The 21,686-nt window shown below is 48.1% G+C and overlaps 1 protein-coding gene across 1 annotated transcript in view; it reads right to left on the bottom strand.

Moving 5' to 3' along the window:
- GAD2 (glutamate decarboxylase 2) overlaps positions 1 to 17,861 on the bottom strand; it is a 69,150-nt gene extending 51,289 nt beyond the window's left edge. Inside the window, exons 1-7 of the mRNA XM_060003777.1 lie at positions 17,743 to 17,861; positions 17,061 to 17,120; positions 16,716 to 16,865; positions 15,426 to 15,659; positions 10,802 to 10,892; positions 10,153 to 10,265; positions 6,175 to 6,290 (exon numbers count right to left, since the gene is read on the bottom strand). Of these exons, the coding sequence (XP_059859760.1) occupies positions 6,175 to 6,290; positions 10,153 to 10,265; positions 10,802 to 10,892; positions 15,426 to 15,659; positions 16,716 to 16,865; positions 17,061 to 17,120; positions 17,743 to 17,818 (840 nt within the window). The 5' untranslated portion in view covers positions 17,819 to 17,861. The remainder of the gene's footprint in view (positions 1 to 6,174; positions 6,291 to 10,152; positions 10,266 to 10,801; positions 10,893 to 15,425; positions 15,660 to 16,715; positions 16,866 to 17,060; positions 17,121 to 17,742) is intronic.
- Positions 17,862 to 21,686: the final 3,825 nt, after the last annotated feature.

Below are 21,686 nucleotides of genomic sequence, written 5' to 3'. Positions count from 1 at the left end.
AGAAAGACAGATACCGTATGGTATCACCTATATGTGGAATCTAAAATATGACACAAATGAACTTATCTATGACACAGAAACAGACTCACAGACAGAGAACAGATTTGTGGTTACCAAGGAGGGGAAGGTGGGGAGGGATGGATTGGGACTTAGGAATTAGCAGATGCAAACTATTACATAGAGAATGGATAAACAACAAGGTCCTACTGTATAGCACAGGGAACTATATTCAATATCCTGTGATAAACCATAATGGGAAAGAATATGAAGAAGATTATATATATGATGGAATCGCTTTGCTGTAGAGCAGAAATTAACACAACATTGTAAATCAACTATACTTCAATTTAAAATTTTTTTTTTAAAAAGCAAGAGGTCATTTGAGATAAAATGACCTGGCTCTAGTTAGTCAAGTTATTCTCTTGTTCTGAACCACTGTTTGCTCAGCTGCAAGGATGAATCCCTCTCCTGTTGGTGTGAGAAGTGTAGCTACTGCATGGGAAGGACCTACAGGTCGCCCAGCATCAACAGATGCTCACAGAGTTGTGGCCCTTCCAATCCTCCAGCCTCACACCTAATGTGATGCCATCCTCAGGTCTCTCTGGGTACCTTGAGCAGAATTTTGTTAATGAATTAAACAAAATTAAATTACATGTTAATTCACTTTATGTCTTAAAATAAACATACGCCATATTGGAGCATGTAAAAAAATCTCAAAATCATACAGGTAACAATAGAGAATCCAAACCCTCCCACAGCTGTGACTCCTTGGGCATTGCTTCGTATTTTGAGAGAGGGGCCATTATCCATCTTAAGAAAATAACTGGCCCCAAATACGCCTTCATCCCGCCTCCTGGAGACGTTCAGCTCTCTACCCATCGGGACACCAGTGGGTGGCTGGTTACAAGGGCAGTGTTAGCTGCCATTTGCAGAGTGTTTACTAAAGGCCAGGTACTGTATTATCTCACTTCATCCTCCCAACAACTACATGAGCTGGGTATTATAATCCCTGTTGGACAGATGAGGAAGAAATGAAGTAGGTAATCCAAAGTCACGTCCTGGAAAGTGGCAGAGCAGGGCCTATCATCATTTCTAGTCCATTCCAAAGCTTATGGGCTCCGTCCACTAACCTGAAGAAAAATAGGTCTAGCCAGTGACTCCCGACCTGGCACTTGGAGCAAGGGAGAGTCACCCACCCCATGAGGAATGTGACCTCAGGGGCACTTGGAGGGGTGACCGTCCTCTTCTTATTTGTCTCTTCTCTGACAGTACAATGCCTGCTCTTTGAGAATGTCTCCTCATTCCTTCGTCTCCTATTGCAGTGAAAATACCCCCAGGAGAGGCAACACTTAGCTTTTACAATCATATACATGGCTCTCAGGTTCTTTCCTAAGAGTAGGTTTTGATGGGATTGGGTAGAAGAGAAGATGACACAGGGGTGATGAGGACCCTACAAGGAAAAGGAGTGGGGAACGCAGAGGCGGAGGACGGGGTGCCGGGGGTGAAGTGGACCCGGTTCACTAGTTCACTTACTGAAAGTTCGGTCAGTGTTTCTGTCTAATGAGAAGCATGACATGGGAGCTTTTTCCAAGCTGCCTGGTCACCATTTGCTTTTTGCTTTTGTTTTTAACAGAAAGGACATCTATTTTTTGGAAATTGAAACCCTCTCAAAAAGTGTGGTTATATGAAAACATCTTTCTAAGGCAAATGATGAGAATCACCTCCCCATGGAAGTGGGCTGAGGTCACGAGGGGCCTCAGCAGAACACTGGTGATGGGTTCCAGGAGCCGTGGACCCGAGCTGAGCCTGGCGTGTTAAGAGTGGAATGAGTTAGTTATGGTGATTTGCCTGAAAGATCCCAGTGTCTGCTGTGATTATAAGGAACATTTTTCCTAGATGCGATTATGCTGTTTCACTGAAGTTATTTCTGGAAGAGCTTGTGTCACATGAGGAAATAAGAGGAATTTGGAATTAAGCTCACGGTTGGGGCTTTCAGAAGATTTAGAGAGAGAGAGAGAGATGTGAATTACTGAGCTGGGATCTTAGCTTTCCTCTAAACCTCCTTTCAAAACAGGACCTAAAAGTCATCAGATTAATTTTTGCCAAGCTCTTCTATCGCTGAGTTTGATGAGATTCCAGCAAAGGATGAGTACGGAACCATATAATCTTTAAGATCCCTTCCAATTTTGTCATTCTACATTTTGGAGGAAAATCATCTTGGAGCTCCTAACTCATAAACGCTATCTCTTGTTTCAACTCAGTGATTTATGTTCTTCTGTTCTTCATCGCAATACTATTTGTTTGATTTAGTCCTATGCAAATTTCAAGAAAACTGTTCGATTCGAAAAAACAAACCCAGCTTGCCCTGCTTATCAGCTAGGGAAAGTTCTAGTGTGTTTTGGTGGCCGGAAAAGTGATGGGTAGCTTTGTGCGATGTGGCAGAGACAGAGTGAAGTGTCAGCTAGAAAACATAAGATGACCCTTTGCTTTCTGAACATTGAAGTTTCTGGCTGGGTGCTGGAGGATGACAGTTTCTCAACCCCATTTTCATCTCTATGGCGCTAACCACATCCAGTTATAAACTCTGTGCTCAGAATAGGAGAAAGGACAGCAACTGGACCTGGTTCAATAGATGAGGAAACTGTACTAGCATTAGAATAACCAACATGAAGAAAACAGGATTTGAGAAAAGATGCTTCAAGTGAATGGAGAACAGCCAGCTAGAGTGGCGATCAGGTCAGCCAGCCTAGGAGCTGAAAGAGCAGTGTTGGGATTGTTGGAAAACTGAGACTCTAGAGCTGATGCTGCCATTGACTGGACATGAAACCTTGGGCAAGACATCTTCCACCTCTGGGGCTTGGCTTCTTCATCCATAAAACAAGGTGTTGTTGTTGTTTTCAAGTTACCTAATATTTATGTAGAGCTCCCTATGTCCCAGGCACTGAGGGAAGTGTTTTTTAAGGCTCTCATTTGATTCTCCAAAAGTCTTGGGCCTTGGAAACTCTCCTAGAGCATAAAGGGAGACCGTAACTGAAGCAGCTCCTGCCTTGGCCATTGGCCTCCCCTCTCCCCACAGGATCCACACAGCAGCGCCCCCATCACCCTTCTCCCTGCAGGTCAAGGGATTCAGGAAGGAAACCTCCACGCAGAGATGGAAACAGGCCTGGAGAAAAGGCATTTGAGAACGGACTTGGCAATTTTCTTTCTTTAGCCTGGGAAGATCTATTTCTGGGGCTGGTGGGAACAGTGACTGTGAAATCCGAAAAGACTAGGGAAAGATCTGGCCTGGCCTGAAGGTAGAAGGAGCTGCACTAAAGGATGAATAGGGTCGAACGGCCCTGAGGTCTGGAGCCCAGCAGCAACTAGACACGGGGCTTGTGCTGCCTCCTAACTTGGAGCTTCAAGGCAGGACTCACTTTTAAGGGCTCATCTGTCCAGAATGGTTTGGATCAAGTGCTCCAGGAGACATGGGAGAAGCCCTTCCCAGCCCAACCTATGGGTATCAAGGAGGATTTGTGTGTGTGTGTGGCGGGGGCATGGAGAAGGAACAGTTGAGCATCACTTTCACGTAAAGAAAAAAGCTCTTGGTGGAAATCTGACTCGGGAAGGTACAAAGTGTTAAAGCGATTGATGATCTGTGGTTTATAAAACTCTGTCGCTGTATCTCTTAATCTGGTTTCTGCACTGGTAGCTGGGGCAGGGCCCTCACTGGTCTGGGAGTCAGGAAATCTGCTTAATCCTGGCTCTACCTACCTAGCTAACTGCAGCCTCTTCATTTAAAAAAAATGCTGAGAACAATCTCTGTTCTGCCGGGCCCACAGGGTTGAATCAGATGAACTTTTGTCTATTAGAAGTTGGAAATGGTCCACAGCAATCAGATATAAGGTTTTGTACATTGGAAGGAGAGCTCATCTGTCAAAATAATCTTTGAGTCAGAAACAACTGGTACTTTAGGTTCATCATTTTCAAATGTTCTTCCGTAATTATGGGCACAGATAGAAATACCAGAAGGAGGCGGGAGGATCGAATGGTTGCCGTAGTCATTTCTTTCTGAATCACCTTTCTTTTCTTGGAAAATGGAGAAAGAGATCGAAGTTGACAATATCAAGGAACAAAGGCATAGCAAAACTATCCTCAGATCACATGACCTGGACTTTCTGAGCAACGCTGAGGGAACTTACATCCAACTTGAGCCCAAGAAACTCGTGCAGAAATCAGAGAGCACAAGGAACTTGCTGGTAGGTCAACCTCATTTCAGGATGTGGAAACAGCACGGAAACCAAAGGAAGAAGATGCCAATATAAGATCACCTGGGCTTTTTAGTCTGAGAATAGAGTACATGTAACTATTTAGGGATCCAAATCCACTTTAGGGAAATCCTAATTGGAAGGCAAATTACCTTATACTTTTCTACCCATGGAGAAGCTGAGAAATGAGAGTTATCTCATGGTGGGGACCTAGGCTTGGTAGCATGAATGATGTGCCCCCCAAAGATGTTCACATCCTAATCCCTTAAACCTGTGACTCTGTCACCTTACATGGCAAAGGGGACTTTGAAGATGTGATGAAGGACCTTGAGATGAAAGATTATCCTGTGTTACCAGGGTGTAATCACAAGAGAAAGAGGGAGACAGGAGAATCGGGGCCAGGGAAGGAGCTGAAAGCAGAGGTCAGAGACGGGGGCGAGGGGACTGGAAGACCTGCTGCTGCTGGTTTTGAAGATGGAAGAAGTGGCCCTGACCCAAGGCGGGCAAGCAGCCTCTAGAAACCGGAAAGGCAAGGAAATGGATGCTCTCCTATGGTATCCAGAAGGAACACAGCCCTGCCTGACCCACTACAGATTTCTGACCTCCGGATCGGCAGGATAATGAATTCATGTTGTTTTAAGCCGTGAAGTTTGTAGTAATTTGTTCCAGCAGCAATAAGAAAGTAAAACATCAGAGGCTGCTAAATTTGATGCCTATAAATCGAGGAAGGGCATTAAATTAAAATGCTGTGACGTGACTGAAAGCAAGACGCTAAAGACGCGAAGGAGAAATCATTCGTTTCCTTTAATTCCACGGCTGGTGGAGTGGTTGTGAATTGTATTCACTGGCTTCCCACCGGTACTTGCCTTTTGTTTCCTTGTTATGAACACACACACACACACACCACTTAAAATAGGAAAAAGGAAAGTTCTGTGGTAGATCTGAGTCCTTCCCCATCTCCCAGCTCCCCGGCCCTCAGAGGCTTTCCAGTCTCGGAGGCAATCGTTTCCTAGACTCTAGGCTACCTTGAAACAGATGTCGTGAAGGAACAATCTTAGGAATTGCGCAGCAGGTGATGCTTACGAACACCTGTCAAGAAGAGACTCTGGTTCCCCGCAGGTCACATGTGGCAGGACAGTTTGGCACCGAGACCTTGCTCAAACAGCTGCTCTGTGGCTTTGAACTTGCGTGCTGCATTGCCCTGGCACATGCGAGAAAGATGGTGGCTTGGCAGGCTAAAGCTGTTTGGCTTCCTTTATGTGCACAGGAAGGGCCATTTTTCCAGTGCCTCAGTGGTAGTAGGAACGACGGCATTAACTCTTTAAAGGCCATGGAAGGAATGTGAAGCACCATTCCCTGGAGCCCCAAACGCTCAGCGTCCTGCCCGGACAGCAGCCTGGCAGTAGACAGGAGCCTCTGCTTGGCTGACACAGATCCGGCCCAGAGAGGAGATACGACAGTCACTAGACCATTTCTCTACAGTGATGAAACCTCTGGTTAAGTCAGCCGCAAAAGCGTCTCAAGGAACCAAGAGGGTACAATACCTGATCGGAACTTTATAACAGAAAGACTGTTTCAACAGGATGCTTGGGAGTTTTGAGTTACATAGGCACAGCATTGATGATGCAATGAGTTCACGGTTACTCTTCTCCTCCTCCCATTGCCCCAGAATGTGACATTATTACAGAGAAGTAAGTAAAGGAATGAGGGGTGAAAGCATTCTGCTTTCTCTTTGAGCATTTTCTTGAATTTCAAAAACAAAGCAGCTCACCCCATTCTACCACCCAGCCGATCTCTCCCCTCATTCTGTCCCAAGAAGTATCTTCTGGAAAGAGAAACCATGGGGTAAAGTATTTCCAAATACCATCCCTTTAACCGGGGCTTTAAGGAATATAACCTTAAACTTGGAAAGAACGTTGACACCTACATGCTCAGACGTGAAGGCAATGAGCCTGGGGACCGCAGCCATCCCTTTCTCCTTGACCTCAGGGAACATCTTAAAGCGCGCAATCAGCATAGCGTACATGTTGGATATAGCGCCACCTAAAGGGCAGAGCAAAAAGTTACCTCTTCTAGTCACTGTCAACGTCATCATTTCACATGCAAGCAACATTCCTTATTTCCATTGACCTAGAGTCCTCCTTGGACACAGGAGAATACCTTCTTACTGGTTGTCCTTTGAGTTGAATCCACAGACTCAAAGGCACTAGCTAAGAGGGTCCAGAGAAGGAGCATTTAGCCCAACTCTAGGATGGATGCCAGCCTTCCACACCCAACTCTCACTGGGGGACTGCAGTTGACTCTGCTCTTACTAGGAGCCCTTTGAAGAGGCTTTTAAGAACTTAAAAAGTGTTGCCTTCCTTCTTGGCTTGACAGTGTGGTCATTCTGCATTAGGCCTGTGATAAACTTATATCATGGAGAGGACATTTGGAGAGGACATTTCTTTTCATTTCAGCTCATGCAATGCCTTGCACTTGGACTGAGAAATCAGTTGCTATTAATGAGGTGGACTGTTAACAGTCCTTATAGGATGAGGATAAACACCCAAGCCCATCTCATCATATTCATCTGATAATTCTCCCCAAATGGTTCTTCCCTCTCAATGCCATCATTGAAATATAATTTTAATGCTTACAATTTCATCATTATAGGAAAATACACAACAAAGGGAATCTGAAGTCCATACTGAATTACTCTTCATGTGTCATCCTAAGGTTGGCAAGGATTTCATACCATAAGATCTGTATCTTATAAGTAGAGTCTCATTTGACAAGCAAAGGAAAGTGAGCTTCTCCCCAGGATTGTTGGAAAGTTTAGGATTTTTGCTAACCAGGTAAAAGACAGATCGTTGCAAATGCACATGGATATGCTGATGTGGGAGCTGTGAGACCACGAGGCAGAGTGAAGACACAGCGAGCCCCCCCAACCCACAGGGGGAGGTGCCCGGGCTCTGCCATCACGTGAGTTCTCTGAGCTCCTTTCCCTTCTGGTGGCTGTGGAGGAGGGTTCTCTGTACCAAGCTGGATGGCCCACGCAGGGCCATGACTCTGCCTTGTCTCTGCCCTGGGCTCTGATGCAAGCAGGCAACCTGGCAGAACAGCAGTAGTCACCCAGAGCCTGGCTTTGTCATCAGTCAGAATGAGGGCAGTCCCTACCTCTTCCGGACCCCAGAGACACAGAACGACTAGAATCCAGGTCAAGCCTGCTCTGAGCAGGCCTGACCGTGCAGGATGCTGGTGGGCAAAGGATCAGCTTTTAAAGGAAGTTTCACTCTAGCTCATGGTTTCTCCATCCTGGCACTCAGGGGTGTTTCAGGCTGGATAATTCCTTATGGTGGGGATTCCCTGGGCATCCCTGGCCTCTACCCACCAGATGCCAGTAGGACTACATGCCCCCCGTCCCCAAATGAGTTGTGACAATCAAAAATTTCTCCAGAGACACTGCCAAATATCCCCTGGGGACAAAATAGCTCCCAGTTGAGAACCACTGCCCTAGTTCTTTTCACAGAGGCTGGGGAGAAAGGAGAGAGGAAGAAAAAGGGGAAGATGGACACAGAGAGAGTGCACTTCCCAGGACAACTGTCCAGGGAGTCCCACTCTGCTTCCCACTCTTTGTCTCATGGCTCTGTCATTCTCCATCTAAAGGTTCAGCCGTCCGGAGAGGGATGAAGAGGCTCCTGGGTCTCTGGACAGAGCAGACTGCACTGTGTCACACAGGCAGGAGGACAGACGCATGAGCCCTACGTGCTCTTCTTTCCCAGGAATCTCCCAGAGAAAGGGTGCAAAAGCAAGACCCGAAACATTCTGAAAATCCTGTTAGGTACGAAAAGGTTTGTGCACGATTTCCCTGAGCGGTGACGTTCTCTAGTTCCCTCTGGGTCCCAGCTGAGGGTTACATCCCATAAACAGATTTCTTCTAGAAGTCTCAAAGGACTCTCCATGAAGCATGTCGCCTCTGGCTGTCACAGATGGAGGTGTAAGGACACTGGGCTGCTATATATTCAAGCACAGACCTAACTCTTCATGTCTAGTCCCAGGCAATGGGACTCTCAGGTCTCAGGCACATAGATATGTGATTTCCCTTATGTCCACCTCTTAAATCATAAGACCCTTTCCCCAGGAATAAGGCTGGATGCTACCCAGAAAGGCATCCATTAACAAGGAAGGATGCTGTGATCCGTCTCTCCTCTGTAACGCCTTGTAGAAAGCAGGGCGGAAACAGGTTGCTGATGACCTTTTCTTTTGTCCCCTTCTGATTTTGCAAGGTCTGCATTACCCTGTAGCCTGGCATCTACGGCTTCCACCTTGGGGTCAGAGCATGTGGGTCTCCAGGATTTAAGGAAGGAGCCTCAGGATCAAGTTCTAGTCTCTTCTACCTGATCGTTCCCCACCACTGATGAGGGTGGCAGCCCTTAGTCCATATCTGGCTTCGCAGAACTGCCAAAGGGGAGTCTTTCTCTGGCTGTGTATTTTCTGGGGCAGGTGGGTCCCAAGACCAGCCAGGTAAGTTAGGCCTGGCCCAACCCCCCTTAGCCACCTTTTCCGGGGCCACAGGAGCAGCCGTCCTCTTCCCACTCTTGGGAACCATTCAAAGAGAGCCCAAGGTGCTCCTGGTTGCCTCAGGACAGCTCAATCACACAACCGATCTTACAAGAGAGGGAAGAATAAAGGTAGAAACAGCGTTGATCTCTGTACCCTACCTAGTTCCTCATGATAAAACACCTTAAGAGCATCAGTTCCAGTTAATGATGACAAACTTCCCTCAATTGGGGATGGTTTTCCAAAGGAACACTAAATACTCAGTTCCCTACAAAATAAAGCTAGCTTGAAATTCATCACGGCTGGTGTTCAATGACTTTAAATTAAAAAAGGCAAATTTTCCCTTTCATTTAACTAACACATCTTCCTTCAGCCCCTGAAAACATATGCTACAGCTTTAAAACCAGAAAATAAAACAGCCGATCTGAGCTCGCAGATAAAGCTGCTTCATTTAAGGCTTGGCCCTGAGGCCACTGTTACTCTTCGTCATTTCTTCCTTCTGCCTTCCCTTCACTTTCTCTCTCCCTCATCACCCCCTTGTCTTTGTAGATCTGCTGAAGAGGGATCCCGACTTGGCCTTTGCTCTGCCTGACACAATGGCTGGTGCGGCTCTGGCCTCCCCAGTGGGGTGAGCCCCGGGGCAGCAACACCCATTCTGAAGACCCCTCTCTTGCCGCTGAGGAGGTGACAGTCTGCACGCCAGCTTTCCTTTCCACGGGTCAGTGACTCTCTCTCTTCCCACTGCCTTCCTAACTTTTATTTCATCTCCGCATCAAACCAAGGTCACGCACACAGACCCAGGAACCAAAACGGGACTTTCTGTCTCAGGTTGATTTTCTTGGCTGGAAGAGGTGTAAATAACGGAGCTGAGAATGCAGTGGCTGGTGATAAAAGGCAGGATGGGAAAGACTGGAAGATTGAATGACATCATAAAGAAGCAAAAGAATGAGAAACCTCTTGAAGAAATCGTCACCCTCTCTCTTAGCTCTAAGAAACTCCTCCTTTCACTGAGGCTTGGGAGAGTGAATTCTCCTTATTCTATAATTCCCTTATTAGGAGTCTTTCCTCCTTTGTTCCACATGATCCGTATCCTATGTGTAGGATCACAGTAGAAGTACTGGGTTAATACCATTGCTGATTATGCTTTTTTCGAACACAAATAGTTAATATTCAAGCATGGTGTAGTTGGCTTGGAGGTGTGGTCAATGGTCACATGCACTTAATTACATTCATTCTTTTGATCAGTATATAGCCTATTTAACCTAATGCAGAAACACAGACTAGATATTTAATCATTTCTAGGTTCATAATAAGGCATGACATATCAGAAGAAAAAAACACAAAGAAAAGTTAAAATATCATATACCAGGAGAAAATATCCCATCGCCAGAGCCCCCAGGCCAGCCAATGATTTCTCTCATTTTCTTTAGCGTGACATATTCCAAAAGCACAAATACTGGAGCAATTTCATAGGTGAACCTGAAACGTAGTAATGGCCACATTTTATGTCCGTAACTCAAAGGAATAATTCATCATTACAGTATCTACAGAACAATTTCAATCTACAGAACAATTTACCATTACAGCACTGGGCAGAGAGAAAAATGCTTTGCTCAGTTTTCTACATTCCTAAAGTCAAGAGCTTCAATCATTGGCTTAATGAGCAAGGGTCATTTATCACAGTGAATAAATATATTGCAGAGTAACATTATAACACTATCTAAAAGACAATATCCGGTCCCATTGCTCTCTCATATTATACATAATTATAAATCCAACATGCCCCAAAATGTCCCTTTGGTGTTTAGAACATGGTGTATAACTTTGATTGCATGAAAGATATATCAGGACTATCTTTTAAGCTAAAGCAAACATCTATACTCCTCTGAAGTTCGTCTCACTATTTTAGGGGCTACTTAATAAAAAGAGATTTTTCACATGAGAGGTAGAATAAAGATTATGGAATCTCATTAATAATTATCCTGGATTACACAAAAACACGTTTAGCTACTTACATGTTAGTGTTTGCTGTTGATGTCAGCCAGTCTGCTGCTAATCCAACCATATCCAGTCCTGTAGAAAGTTGATTGAAATATCTGGGATGCCCTGAATTAGACAGAACACCAGAATCAGGATGAATCTGATGAAAATAAATGCTTCCGAAACACATGATTTCTCTGCTAAAGAACCTTGAAAGATCCTTCAGTAATAGGAAATGCATACTCAGAAACCCATCTCTCTCTCTCACTCACACACACACACACACACACACACACACACACCCCAAAGGAGCATTTCCTTTAACAAGAGAAACTGTTTTGGGTTTTGATATTTCTTAAAACATACTCTAAAAATCTTCCTTTAAACATACCCTATAAAAAAATAACCGTGATTTGCAATGTGGACACTAGTTTATTTTCTAGCATTCTTTCAATATATTTGCAAACTCAAATGCCGATGCAATCCAAAGCTATTCATCCTGGGAATCAGTCATGTACCATGACATCCGCCAGGCATGCTAACATCCATGGTAATATCAGTGACAAATGGCTGATGATCAGAAAAGACAAGGCAAAAATGAGAAAATAGGACACTCTATTGAGTGGTTTGTTCTGGACTCAAAAGGTGATGACTGTCTAAAGATGATATGAACAGACCTAATTGTCAATTCTTTTCTGTCTGAATATTCGATCATAAACAACAGAGCTCCTTTGTAGTTGCAATTCAAAATAAAGCTAAATACAGTCAACATCACTGTCTTGTCAACAAGATACATGAAGGTATAGTCAATGGACTGATCAGTCTATTAGCCAGGCTTATCTAATTAACTCCTGGATTCCTCTAAAACTCTCTAAAGGGGATGACACGCAAACACTCCTGAGGCTATTACTTAAAATGTGATTGTAAAGATCTCATTAGAATTCCACTTCCTTGTCTTGCCCCACACAAGCCTATCTATAAATCTGTGATTTGTTTAGCAGCAAAAATTTTGGAAGATTAACGATTATGGAAATAGCCTCTGATGAAAAGGCATCTGCCACTTACTGGACGCCTGTCTGAAGCCTGGGGATGTGAGAGTCTCCCATGCCAGCATGGACAAAACAAGATAAAGGAAGGCAATGGGGAAAGCAGAGACAAAAGTCAACACAAAGCTGATCTCGGGACCAGGACCAGAGCGTTTCTCTTATCAGCCGTGGGCATGTGGCCAGACCATGAGACCCCAAGAAGAGATAGGAGCTGGGAAAGAGCACATCTTAAAGAGATTGGGGTTTGGGCAGCTCTCGCTCGTTCTCCGGCATTGTCTTACCTCCCTTTGGCCCTGCACGGTGCCCTTCAAGCTTTTTGCTCTGATGCTGACCCCGTCAGTCTGCGCATCCACAGAAAGGGAAACAGGCTCGCTGCTACTCCTCTCCGCCTCATTGCTCCCCATTTCATTAGCGCTCACAGCTGAAATCATAGCCCTCTTCTCCCTCCTGAGGCCCCTTCATCCCTCTTCCCTAAGCCATTTCTTTGAAGCGAGGAAATTAATAAGGATTAGCAAATCTATCCATTAATCAACTCTCCCAACTCACATGCATTTTCTGGACAAATCTGGTACCTATGATCACACACTAACTCTATGGAAACGTTGGCATGAAAACCTCTGCATAAAATTGAGAGGGATCCCAAGATATGTGTTGTGCCCCAGGTAATCAGAAGGTCAATTCACCCGATGACTTCGGGAAACTGTGGAAAGAACTCTGATGCTTCATTTGCTTGGCTTCCTTCTTCCATAAATTTTTGACCTTGGTCTATTTCACCTAAATCTCTCCTGCCTCAAAATCTGCATTCACTGATAACGACGTGGAAACACGCAGGGAGATGCTTTGACAAAGCACAACAATGTGTCCTCTTGATTTCCGCAGAAATATTGTATTTGCTCGCTTCCCATGAACTTATAGGCTGCCGCCGAATCCAGGCAGGGTTCCCTGAGACCTGCCTGCCTGCTGTCCTAGCCGCTACTGCTGCTGCCCACCCGCCGCCGGCCCCATGTTGTGAGCCAGCGCCCGGCCAAGGAGTCGGGTGGCCACGCGCTGCCGCCAGAGACAGCGAGTTTGAAACCAGAGATTAGAGCTGCTCCCGCCTCTGGACCACTCCCCACAGATCAGCAAATGAGCCAGGAAGGACGCGCAGACTCTGTGAACAGCCAGCCGCAGGCAGCTGTGACCCTGGTGTCCGTTGGGAAGGGGCCCCAAGTCAGTCCAGGCTGCTCTCTCTGGACCCGCGACACACACCCAAGGATGGCCTGGTTTACTGATGCTTCAATGTCTTTGTCTCATGGCTGAGTTCAGAGATTCAAGACAAGACTAAGCCCTCCACCACCCCACCCCACCACTAGCAAACCCAACGACCCTAGCAAACGCTAATTATTCCAGAATTTTATCATTCTCTGCACTTCTCAGTTTTCTTTTGCAACATTCCTTACAGAGGTAATTTTAACAATGCATGAAGACTTCCCCCCTGCCCCTCACTTCTCTCTAAGCCTGGAGTCCAAGTGGAAATTAGGTTAAAGACTCTCAGTAGAAAGCAGATGATAACATGCATTTTATAAAAGAATCTTCTGAGGGGCATTAGCACACCTAATGGTAGCAGTGATGGTAACTGCTTCACAGACCCTAAATAGTACTAGTTGTCAAATACAAGTTACAGCATGAAACCTATAAACTTGCCAGTCAAAAAGGAAGGTGACAGCTGTTAATTACGTGAAATGCTATGGGGGGGGGGGGGAAGGACCGGAAGACTACATATGTTATGAAGAATATTGACACTGAATTAATATTGATACGCCTTGGTCAGAAATCCAGCTCAATCATGCTTTTTCTGACCTTTAAATAAAATGCATTAGAGCTACACTGACCAACAGTTTCACAAGCATAACGGCAAAATCTAAGCGTTGAGTTGGCCCATCTTTTCCCGACACTAAATGGAACATTGACAGACAGAGCTATTACTATCATTGACCTACAACTTCCATTATCTTAACTCTTTAAATTGCATTTCAGACACCACCAGCTTTTAAGGATGAAGACGTGAAACATTTTTATAGATTCTTTTTGGCTTGGTAACAATCAAAATAATAGGTAGCAATTTACTGTTAATGTATTTAAATATTAGGTTGGGGAATAGATCAAATACAAATGAACTAAAAGCATTGCTCAGGTCTGCACCTACAGGTACACGAAAATCTGGAAGAAAAACCATCTTTAGTACCTAGTACACACATCATGTGGACTCTCTGTGAATATAATTGAGAATGAAATCTAAGAAGTCTTCAAAATTCATATTCCATAGATTGAGTCTGATAGAAATCTCCGAGTTAAATTCTTTTCCCTATGTATCTAATTCTAAGCCTATACTTTCACAAAAGTGGATAATAATAGTACGGGAAATCAATTTCCTAAGGCTTCTATGCATATCTTTCCTCTCTGTTGGTAAAAAGAATGTGCAAAAACAAAACAAAACAAAACAAAGGGCTAAAAGTCACATGGCAAACATTCTTAAAACCTGTTGTTGATTAGAAGGATACTGATAATTCATGTAATTCAAAACTTGCAAAGAAAAAGATTAAGTTTCGAGGGAAATTAATATTTTGTGATATTTTACATATTTATTTGTTAGCAAATCTTTTTTAAGGCTAAAAATCAATTTAGATCCACAAGATCTCCCCTCCCCCCAAATTCATTCACATTTATTTTTATTGCTTTAATGAAGTGTAGTGCCACCATGTATCAGGATGATTAGAGGCAAAGTAGAAAACGAAGGGGTAATCAAAACCTGGGGAGATGAACAGCTGACTTTGTGTAGATAAAATAAAAGCTTAGAGGGCACCCACATAAATGTTACACCTGGGGCTATAAAATGGATAGAGTGTGAAGAATACTATAAAAAAGCAATAAATACAAGATAGACTAAAAATGTTTGCCCTTAAGGATATCTGATTCTCCTCTATCCCTTTTTTCTTTGTCATATATACAGAATGGTTAGGAAGCATGAACATCCTTGTAGAACATGGCTGAATTGTTAAGCTAGTTTGTATTCTGTTTTCTTTTGTGTACATTTATTTAAAAACAGAGGAAACCTGGAGTTCAAATCTGAAGTCTTGGTCACTTGAGACAATGCCAAAATATTATCCTGCTGCTTCAACCATTACATGGATGGTTTGTCCAATTTCTGATGCTTTCTATGCCAAGGAAATACCAGCACTGCACTGGTATTTGGGCTTTTGTTTGGATCATGCCTTTTGCTCTTTCATTTCGAGATTCCCTTTCTTTCTCTATTTTCGGTCATTTCTACAGGCCTCTGTTGACAAATGGTTGCTTCTACATCAGTGGTTAATTTCCATGGTCAAATAGTGCAGTGTAAGATCTGATGATTTATACTTAGATGACGTTTCTGACATTATCAACTTCACAAGCATGAACAGTAACAGCAAAGGGTGCTATTGATGTTAATCATTCTAATCATGACTATTTTCTTAAATGACAAAGATAACTTTGTAAATCTGAAATTATCACTAACTCCATAAAATGAAACATTTTTATAGAAAAAATTAAAGCTTTAAAAGAAAAAAGAGCTTTATTATTTCTGATTGGACAATACCTGTTTTAATGGCATATTTTAGAGTTGTCTGGCAATGCATCAAAATTTCCTCCAAATTTTGTGGTTGGTCTGCCAATCCCCAGTTATATTCTTGAAGAAGCTCATTAGGGTAATGGAAGTCAATCACTTTGGTTGATCTATCGAAAGTTTTCACCACATACTGAAGCAAAATGTCCATAACATCTTGCAGAAATGCCAAAGTGGGTCTTTCTCCATCACACGCTGGTAGCAGGTCTAAAGAATGGAATCAAAATGCCACATTTTAATTTTACAATGAAACTATCCAGGGCAAGTTTGTCAGCTGACAATTTCTCTTTGAACCGAGAGATTTTACGTTTTAAAAAAATCTTCTGGAAACGAGAGCATTTTCTTTAAAGAGGAGGGATTCTTCAAAGATGAAGGAATGAAAAAAATTCCGATTCCTCTCCCTACCCCAAATTATTTCTTGCATTTCAGTTCATAACTTGTTTGCTTACTTCCTTTCTTATTTCTTTTCTTTTTCTTTCTTTCTTTTTTTTTTTTTAAGAGACTATGCCTCCATTCATTTGTTTCCCCGGCGTTCCCGCTAAATGTTATTTCTCAGTAAATCTTCTTAAATGATCACGGAAACACTTCAAGTCAGGAATGTTTGAGGAATGCCTTTGGGCATATCAGGCAAAATGGATCATGCAATGTTAGGATCTCTGGCCTATTAAGAAAGCCCACTGTTTCCAAAGACAGCGTGTGTGTGTGTGTGTGTGTGTGTGTGTGTGTGTGTGTGTGTGTGCGCGCGCGCGCGCGCATGTTTGGGAGACCGCGTGTGTAAGCGCAAGGGAGTAAAACCGCGCGCAGGTCTCACGTGAATCGTTCTCCTGTGAAAATACAGCTACAAATTACTCTTGCGATATAAAGACCTAGAAAGTCTCAGAAATTTTGAACTGGAAACTGCGTCCCACCCGAGGCCTCAGCGGCACCGAGGAGCGGACCTGGAGCCAGGGCGCGCGCGGGCGCCTCGGCCACCGCAGACCCGAGGGCGGCGCCCGGCCGAGAGCGCAGCGGCCCCGGAGCTCCCTTAGAACGCGGGCGCCCAGCGCCCGGCGCCCAGCGCCCAGCGCCCAGCAGAGGCCGGGGTCGGACCGAGGGGGGCAGGCCCAGCCTTTCTCGCTGTCGCCTTAAGGTTCTCCTAAGGTCCGCTTCCGCCCTCCACTCGACGCCCCGGCTCAGGCTCCCGGCGCGGGGTCCCTCCTGGCCGCGGTGGGCGGGCCACGGCGAGGGGCAGAGGCTCCCGGGGGCCCCGCGAGGCGCCTTTACCTGTTGCGTGTAGAAACGCGTAGTTGATCCCCGCTTTGGGGCAGCTGCAGGGCTTCTGGTTGCAGGCGCAGGCGGCCTTGCGGGAGGCGGCCCTCGGGGGCTGGATTCCGCCGCTCTCTGCCGGCTTCTCGGCGTCCCCGTAGAGCAGGGCTGGGCAAGGACACGGAGCGCGGACCTCAGTCAGCCGCCCGCCGGCCCGGCTCCCAGCACCCCGCCCGTCCCCAGCCAAAAATCAAGAATCTCCGACCCTCGATGGGATGCGGAGGTGAGAAGGTGCCTTTGCCCCCCGCGGGCTCCGAGGCGCCTGGCCACGTCCGCCTCCCTCCCCCGGGCACCGGCACTCACCGCACAGCTTGTTTCCGATGCCGCCCGTGAACCTCTGAGCCACCTGACACCAGGCCCTCGCTGTAAGGAAAGACAGGCAGGAGGAGGGCGAGGCCGTAAGAAAAGAGCAGAAAGACGTGTGAAATTTCGTTCTTTGTGAACGACGTCAACGTCAACGGGGTCCGGGAAAGGCTGCCTGCGGCCCCGCACAGCGGGCAGGTGCGGGAGGCGCGCGGGAGGTGCCCTGGGTTAGGGCAAAGTCCCCTTCCTGCCTCGCTTGGGCGAGTTCTCCTAGACACCGAGGCTGTCCATTTGCTCACAGGCTCTCCTTCCAGGCAGAGAATTCTCCCCCCTTTCCAGTTTTTCTTTTCCCCACCGCCACTCCGTCCCTCTCCAGGGTCCAGACACGACGATGGCGGCAGTGCCCCAGGCCCGCGAGTTCGGTGTCCAGGAGACGCCGCCGTGTTTTGGGGGCTCTCCCAGACTTCAGCGGAAAGGGCCAGAGATTCTCTGGGCATCTTCCCAGGGGATAAGAGCCTGTGGGGGGTTTGGTCTCTTGGGTCATCAGGGACACACCCCGAGGGCAGGGCTAAGCGTCCGAAGTTTCCCACTGCAAGTGGAAAAACCTCTTTCAATCTTCCCCAGCCCCGCAAACCCCAGTCCACCCGCAAAGCTCGCCTCCTGCAGGTCCCGGTTCTCCTACCTGTGCCAGGGTTCTCGGGGTCCCCGGAACCATCTTCAGATGCGAAGGACCAAAAGCCGGAGCCGGGAGATGCCATCGGCCCTGCGAGGCTGGAGCAGGACGCCTCCGAATGCGAACTGTCGGCGAGCTGCCCTCCGATTCGCCCTGCACGCGCGCGTGCGTGTGTGTGTGTGAGTGTGCGTGTGTGTGCGGCGGGATGAGGACACCGCGCGGGGACCGGCGCGGCCGCCCCGCAGAGGGTGGGTGTCACACAGGGACAGGAAACGTGCGTGTCTGCGGGTGCGTGCGCGCGTGTGTGTGTGTGCTGGGATTAGAGCTTAGAGACGTGGCAACGCTCTGAAAGCTCTGGGGGTTGAACAGAAAAGGCAGTTGCGGGGTCCTCACAGCCAGGAGATGGGAAAGCCCGGAGCGCCGGAGCGATTTTGAAGGAGAGGGAGCCCAATAGGGAAGGATAAGGGGACGGCGGAAGAAAAAGCGGCAGAGGGAGGGAGCTGAACCTTGAGAGTGCGAGGCAGACAGTGAGCCAGAGCTGGAGTCAGAGTGAGTGGGTGGCAGGCGTGCGTGAGACGTGATGGTGCCGGCTGCCCCCGCGGGCCCGGGTGCGCTGTCCGGAGTGCTCACGCGGCTGAGCGCGCGTGCCTCAGCAGGGGTAGACCAGAGACCTTGGCGAGGCGGGAAGGGTGGTCGAGACAGTCTTCTATTTGCCTCGATTGGTGTATTGTTTGAGGTCTGTCTCCCGCTGCGGGGAAGGAGGCGCGATTCCCGCGTTGCCTTCCTCCAAGAGGATACTGAGGTCGCTGTGACCCCGGGACCCCTGGCGACCGGGCCAGAATCGGAATCGGGAGCGGTTCGCGAGCCTGGGGAGGGGACGGTGGGGGAAGGGCATCTATGCACTGATGGGCTCAATTTAGCTTCTTAGTGGAGCCTAATGCCTGCCTACTGAGCCGCGCAGTCCCCGGGGGCGCTCCATTCCTGAGCTTCGGAGCGCTTGGTCGCAGAACCCACCGTCCAGGTTCTGACTGACGGCTGGGGAGAAAAACTGCTGATTGAGGCAATTAAAATCTATGCTGGAATCTATCACCAAGGACCTCAGCCTGGGCAGAGAATTGAACGGACACTTCTTGAAAGGGGACTGGGAAGAGAGCTAGAGCCGGCTGGGTGGACGGCCGATGGGGGGATGGGATCAGGTCATTTGGTGACCTTGGCCTGCGGAGGCGCGCAAGGGCCCGCTGCTTACGTGTCGCGGGAATCGGTGTGTGCGTGGGAAGCGTGCACCGAGTTTCCAGTAAGCAATCTGAGCTGTCCAAAGGCGGAAAGAAGGCATGGCCTGCTGGGCCCTCGTTTTAGAGGGTCTCAAATCAATGACCACCTGATCCCCCAAGGGAATCTTCACGATAGGGTGGGGTGGGGGAAAACGGGAGTTTCGCTATTTCTGAGGTTTGGTGGTAAGGGGTTTCTCCTTTCCTGAGAAAGTCATAATCTCTCTTCTCTTACATTTTCCTTTCTCTACAAGCTGTTAAACAAAGGGAGGGCGCCTTGAGAATTTGGGGCCCGTTGAGTTCGCGTTGCTTTCCCTTGGCAGTTAAGATCAGTGTCAAGTTTGCCTTGCAGCTCCTGGGTGCGCAGAGAGAGGGTGAGGATGACCGTGGCTGGGGAAGTGCTGCGTCCGGCCTCCCGCGGAGCATTCCTCAGCGTGCTGCTCCCCTTGGGCGAGCGCTTCTCATTTCCACTGTGTTCACGGGACTTTCTTTCTCTGCTCTCAGAACCACGTTACCAAAGCTGCTGCTAAAGCAGAGACCCACGGCTCCTCAGTCCTGGCTACCACCCCTCGACCCTCGCTTAGGAAGGGCGTCATGGGTCACGGGGACCCTGGGCCGTGGGGCACGTGCCCGAGCCTGGAGGATCCGTAGGATCTGCACCGTGGCCTCCGGACCTGAGCCCAGGAGTGGGAGCGGGGAAGGGCACTGGACGGGTCCGGCCTTAGGTCTGGCGCAGAGCCTGCCTTGCCGAGAAGCCTGCGTCAAGCTGTGGCCGCGCGGTTGGCACGAACCCTGGCCTGCGTCCCACCCCTGTTGCCGGCGATCCGGGCTCCAGTGCTCCAGTGGATCCAGGCGACAACTCCAGGGGGGTAAGGACTTCGTGGGCTGGCCGTCCGCGCCGCTGGCAGAGCAGCTCCATGGCTGCTGCTCCAGCAGCGCTGATGCGAGCCGGAGAGACCCGTCCTTTGTTTAAACACACACCAAATCCTGCACACGTTTCGCTTCGAGTCAGCAAGGCTGGAGTTGCTGAACTTTTCTGCTATGAATGAGCAGTCAAAAACCAAAAGGTTCTTTAAAACAAGTATTTAACACACACACAAAGCCGCGAAGAAAGAAACGGATTAAAATACGAGAAAGGTAGAAATCACAAAGCCCGAATTTAATAGATTCTTTTAACGCGATGACTTTAAATCCTACTGTTTAAACCGCATTAAATCCCGCAACTCCAGGGTATTTTGAATCTAATGGTGGTATTTACGTTTCTTATTTAACACACCCTCTTCAGACACACGCGGTATCTGATTTGTCTTTCCTCAACGCCGGCCCAGCCTAGACGAAAATTTGCTTTATAAAGACTGTCATCTCGAAAAAGAGCCCACTCCCCCCTCACTCGGGCCTGGGTTTGGAGATAACAAAAGAGCTCTGGGAGGTAATAATTACCGTCATTAGTTCTCAAAGGAGGCAGCCACTGAATGGGAAGGGGAGGCGGGCCAGCGCTTGGGGAGAGCTTTCGAAGGCCCTTCCTCGAGTAAGGGAAGAGAAAGCCACGCGCCAGGGACCGCCGGAGGTGGCCGGTTTCCTTGGCTGACCTATTTTTTGTCCGTAGTTTACCCAGAAATTGCGTTGCAGGCCTGCCGAAGAATAGTGCGCGCTACAAGTTTTCCCTGGTGTCCTCCCAGCGCTTAGGTGTCAAAGGACAAAGAAGGAGAGATGGAAAGAGAGAAGGAAAAAGGAGAGAAAACAAAGAAATTAAAAAAAAAAGGAGAACAAAAACATTGCAACCGTTCACCGCACGTGTTTGCTATTCTCTCTTCTAGTTCCACTTAAAAAGGTGGGGGAGGAGGGATGGATTTTAGGGAGGGGTCCAACTGCCTCTCTGTCCAGCATCCGGCTGGGCTGCCAAGGCTCTGGTCTGCAGAAGCCGCTCTGGAAGCTTGGACTGAGTAGGCCTGGCCACGAAGCAGAGCTCATTTTTCCCCCTAAGGCCTCCTGGTGGTGGGTGGACGGGTGAGAAGCGGCCGAGGGGGCCGGGCAACCTCGGGTTACAGGTCCCCCTCCATCGCCCACCCCAGGGTACGGTGCTCGGCAGCGCTGCTTTCGTGGGTGCCTAGGCCAGGCGCAAGCACAGCCGTGCCGACGGTCCACACCGCGGAGGTGGCTCCTCGCTCCGGATGGAGGCCGCGGCGTGAACCCAGGTTACGGACCGGGGCCTGAGCGCACTTGGCCTCGGAGCTCAGCCCTGCCGCAGTGGGAGGTTTCCCCTTGCGCGGGTCCTCCTGGTAAAAGGAAGAGGTTGTCCACGTCACCGCTGGGGACCTTTCCGTGCCAACTGTTTGGGATGGAGACAACCGTACCACCCCCCGGGCGACTGGCGCAACTAACGCTCTCGGCCAGCTGCACGCGCCCTCACTCTCCCCTCGAATACTCTTCCCAAGTTCCCTGGCTCGGGGCCGCGGGCGCACGAGCCGGGGACGCCGGCAGAAGAGACAAGCCCCCTTCCAGCCAAAACGCTGCTCCCACCTCCGCCGTCCAAGATACCACCGCACCCCTTTCCATCACCCTCTCCGGGCTGTGTAGACGCAAAGGGCGTCACTTCTATAGAAGAGCTTAACCTGGGTTTTTAAATAAGATGCAGTCGACTGAAGAAGGCAAAAGGCTGCCTGCCCACCGCCCTCCTCTCCATCT

The sequence above is a fragment of the Delphinus delphis genome, chromosome 2 (assembly GCF_949987515.2).
Source record: "Delphinus delphis chromosome 2, mDelDel1.2, whole genome shotgun sequence".
Lineage (NCBI taxonomy): Eukaryota > Metazoa > Chordata > Mammalia > Artiodactyla > Delphinidae > Delphinus > Delphinus delphis.
Note: the sequence above shows the minus strand (reverse complement) of the source record. Positions and strands in the feature narration are given on the sequence as shown.